This window comes from Phytophthora parasitica (genome assembly GCF_000247585.1).
Source record: "Phytophthora parasitica INRA-310 unplaced genomic scaffold supercont2.4, whole genome shotgun sequence".
Lineage (NCBI taxonomy): Eukaryota > Oomycota > Peronosporomycetes > Peronosporales > Peronosporaceae > Phytophthora > Phytophthora nicotianae.
The window spans coordinates 1,986,319-1,989,034 of record NW_008648990.1 but is presented as its reverse complement, the minus strand read 5'-3'; the positions used below and the strand labels follow the sequence as shown (position 1 = coordinate 1,989,034).

Sequence of the window (2,716 nt, the reverse complement as noted above, 5' to 3'; positions counted from 1 at the left end):
CTTCGGGAAACATGCTACGACATGTATTGACGTGCCCCAGAGTTGAGGAAGAAACCTTATCGCGCTGGAAAGAGTATGACGTGAACCGTCGACATGCCGCGGCGGCGAAGATGGTTACACCGCCCCCCAAATCCAAGAAAAGGAAAGCTGACTCAATAACTAAGCAATTGTTCCCAACTCCTTGCTCTTCGCCGGCCAACCGCAGCGCTCGGAAAACATCACGTTCGACTGGGGCCCAAGCATCAACGCGGCTCTCCGCCAGAAAAAAGATGGACAATTTTCTACGAGTTGCTATGGGTTTCTATTCTACTGAAATCCCTTTCCGAGTTGTCGAAGAACCAAGTTTTCAAGCTATGTTTGACTACAAGTTACCATTACGTCACCAGTTGTCTGGTAATTTATTGGATACCGTGTACTCCCGCGAAAACGATCGTGTTATATCGCTGTTGAAAGAAGCATCAGATTTGGCAATTGTTTCGGACGGTTGGACCAACATCAATGGTGATAGTATCGTTAATTTTGTCCTCGTAAACCCTCGCTTTCCGTCAGTGTTGTCGAAGTCTATTAACACGGTGGCACACATGCATACTGGAGAGTACATTGCGGGCACAATTTTGACTACGATTGCAGATGTTGGGCACGTAAGATAATATCTTCGCTTGTGACCGATAACGCCCCTAATATGACAAAGGCATGGCAAGTTGTAAAGGCCAAACGTCCAGATATTGCATGCGCTTGGTGTGCTGCGCATGGGATGAACTTAGTGATGAAGGACATTCTGAAGCCGGATTACTTCAAAAGTGTTGTTACCGACGCAAAAATACTGGCGCGGTTGTTTTAAGGTCCGTGCCGGATTGTGGTCTCTCTTCCGCGAGCGGCAATCTCAAATGAGGAAAGAAGGTGAAAAGCAAGGTGAAAAGCGTTGTCGTCTTTCTCTCCCGGTTCCCACTCGCTGGTACACACACGAGAAATGCATCGGGAATGTCGTTCAAAACAAAGACATAATTTCTGCTCTTTTCTCCCGCAAAGATTTACGGAAACGCTATGAAGATGCTGAACTGGATGAAGCAGATCGCGTGTTCAGTGATGCTACCTTCTGGGACAAAGCGGAAGCAGCCCTCGAGCTGCTCAAACCGGTCAATGCTTCACTGTCTGCATTTAAACAGCGACGAGTCCAGCTTCTCCACAATCTTCAACACATTTGCTACTTTAAAGGCCCTTGGTGTGTACTCAAAGCCCTTGAAGGGATGCCCTAACACGATACAGAGTGCAGTTGTCGATATCTGCAGCCACCGCCGAACCAAAATGTCCACGCTGACAGCCCAAGTTGCCGCCTTACTGGATCAAAATCTGACATTGGATGCCCTCGACGATGATTCCACAACAATGGTTGAAAAAGCTGTGGAGCTTGCCATTTCCATGCAGATTATTTCAGCTGACGATGGATATGCTTTTCACAAGGTGCTGCAAAAGTATGCCACGTAAAAGGCTACGTGGAGCGAAGCAACTAAGCAGAAAAATGCGCGGTACACACCTTTAAATTGGTGGATATTAGCGCCAAAGCGTTTTTCCGCGATCAAGCCATTTGCAACGCGAATCCTATCTATTCCAACATTCTCTGCTTCCAGTGAGCGCAACTGGAGTATCCACGGTTATATTCACACAAAAACTCGCAATCGGCTTTCCCCAGATCGCGTGAACAAACTCGTGTTCATTTATTGCAACTTGGGGGCAACCAGTGAAGTCAACCATATCATGTACGAACTGTTCCCCAAGGCGTGTGACGAAAACGACTCAAGTGACGACGAAGCCGACGCAGAGGAATGCGCACCCATCCGAATACGTTCTCCTGTGAATGTTGAGCAAATCCGCGGATCCAACACGTCGTTCTTGTCCCCACAGCCATCGTCGAGAGCATCAACGATTCGCATTTCAAGTACCATATCATAATTGTATTAAGTAGCGGCTACAGTGACAACATCGTTACGTTCAGAACAAGCAGGTCCGGAAGGTTGTTGCTGTCGCTAAGAGTGCTCGCCTGCTTCTTTGCGCCGAATGCCACAGCCTCGTCTGGATTGCTCGAGTGATACGGCTTCTCGACGTTAAGAGATCCGTCAGCAGCTGCAGCATTGAGGATTCGTGTCGAGGTGCCCGCCAGCACCACCTCGTGCAACGGCTCTTGGACGGCTATGAGGCACGCAGATCCTTCCCCACGGGTTTCTTCGTCGTGCGGAAGTCGTCGCTGCACAGGTTCCCGAAGCGCGCGTGCGTGCTGATCGAGTTGAAGTCGACGGCGTCGAACAGCGAGTCGATCTTGATGTACGTCTGCGCTGACGACAACAGGTTCCGCTTGGTGCGTTAGCATACCGTGTTCGGTCGGCGCAGCGCGCGCTAGTACTACGTCAGGTCCTTGCGGTGGTGGGGCTTGAACTCCTGCTCAAAGTACTCCACCAGGCGGTTATCAGAGTCCTCGCCACCTAGGTGCTTGTCGCCCGCCGTCGCCTTCACCAAGAAGATGCCCTCCTCGTTGTTCAGCAGCAACATGTCGGAGATGCCGCTGCCCAGTCGAAGATCAGCTCGTTGCCCATCTTGTTCAGGCCGAACGCGATGGTGGAGGCTGTCGGCTTGCTGATGATTCGCAGCATGTTGAGCCCGGTGAAGGCGCTAGTGTCCTTGGTGGCCTGGCGCGCCGAGTCGTTGAAGTATGCCGGCACCG

At 50.8% G+C, this 2,716-nt stretch overlaps 2 protein-coding genes across 2 annotated transcripts; one reads left to right on the top strand and one right to left on the bottom strand.

Moving 5' to 3' along the window:
* Positions 1-854: 854 nt before the first annotated feature.
* PPTG_03571 (hypothetical protein) lies at positions 855-1,485 on the top strand (the record flags this gene model as incomplete). The annotated part of the gene is made up of 1 exon (XM_008896251.1): positions 855-1,485. The coding sequence occupies exon 1, from the start codon at positions 1,045-1,047 to the stop codon at positions 1,483-1,485; it is 441 nt and encodes a 146-aa protein (XP_008894499.1). The 5' UTR covers positions 855-1,044.
* A 67-nt stretch (positions 1,486-1,552) lies between these two features.
* PPTG_03570 (hypothetical protein) lies at positions 1,553-2,716 on the bottom strand. The gene has a single exon (XM_008896250.1). The coding sequence runs from the start codon at positions 2,363-2,365 to the stop codon at positions 1,967-1,969; it is 399 nt and encodes a 132-aa protein (XP_008894498.1). The 5' UTR covers positions 2,366-2,716; the 3' UTR covers positions 1,553-1,966.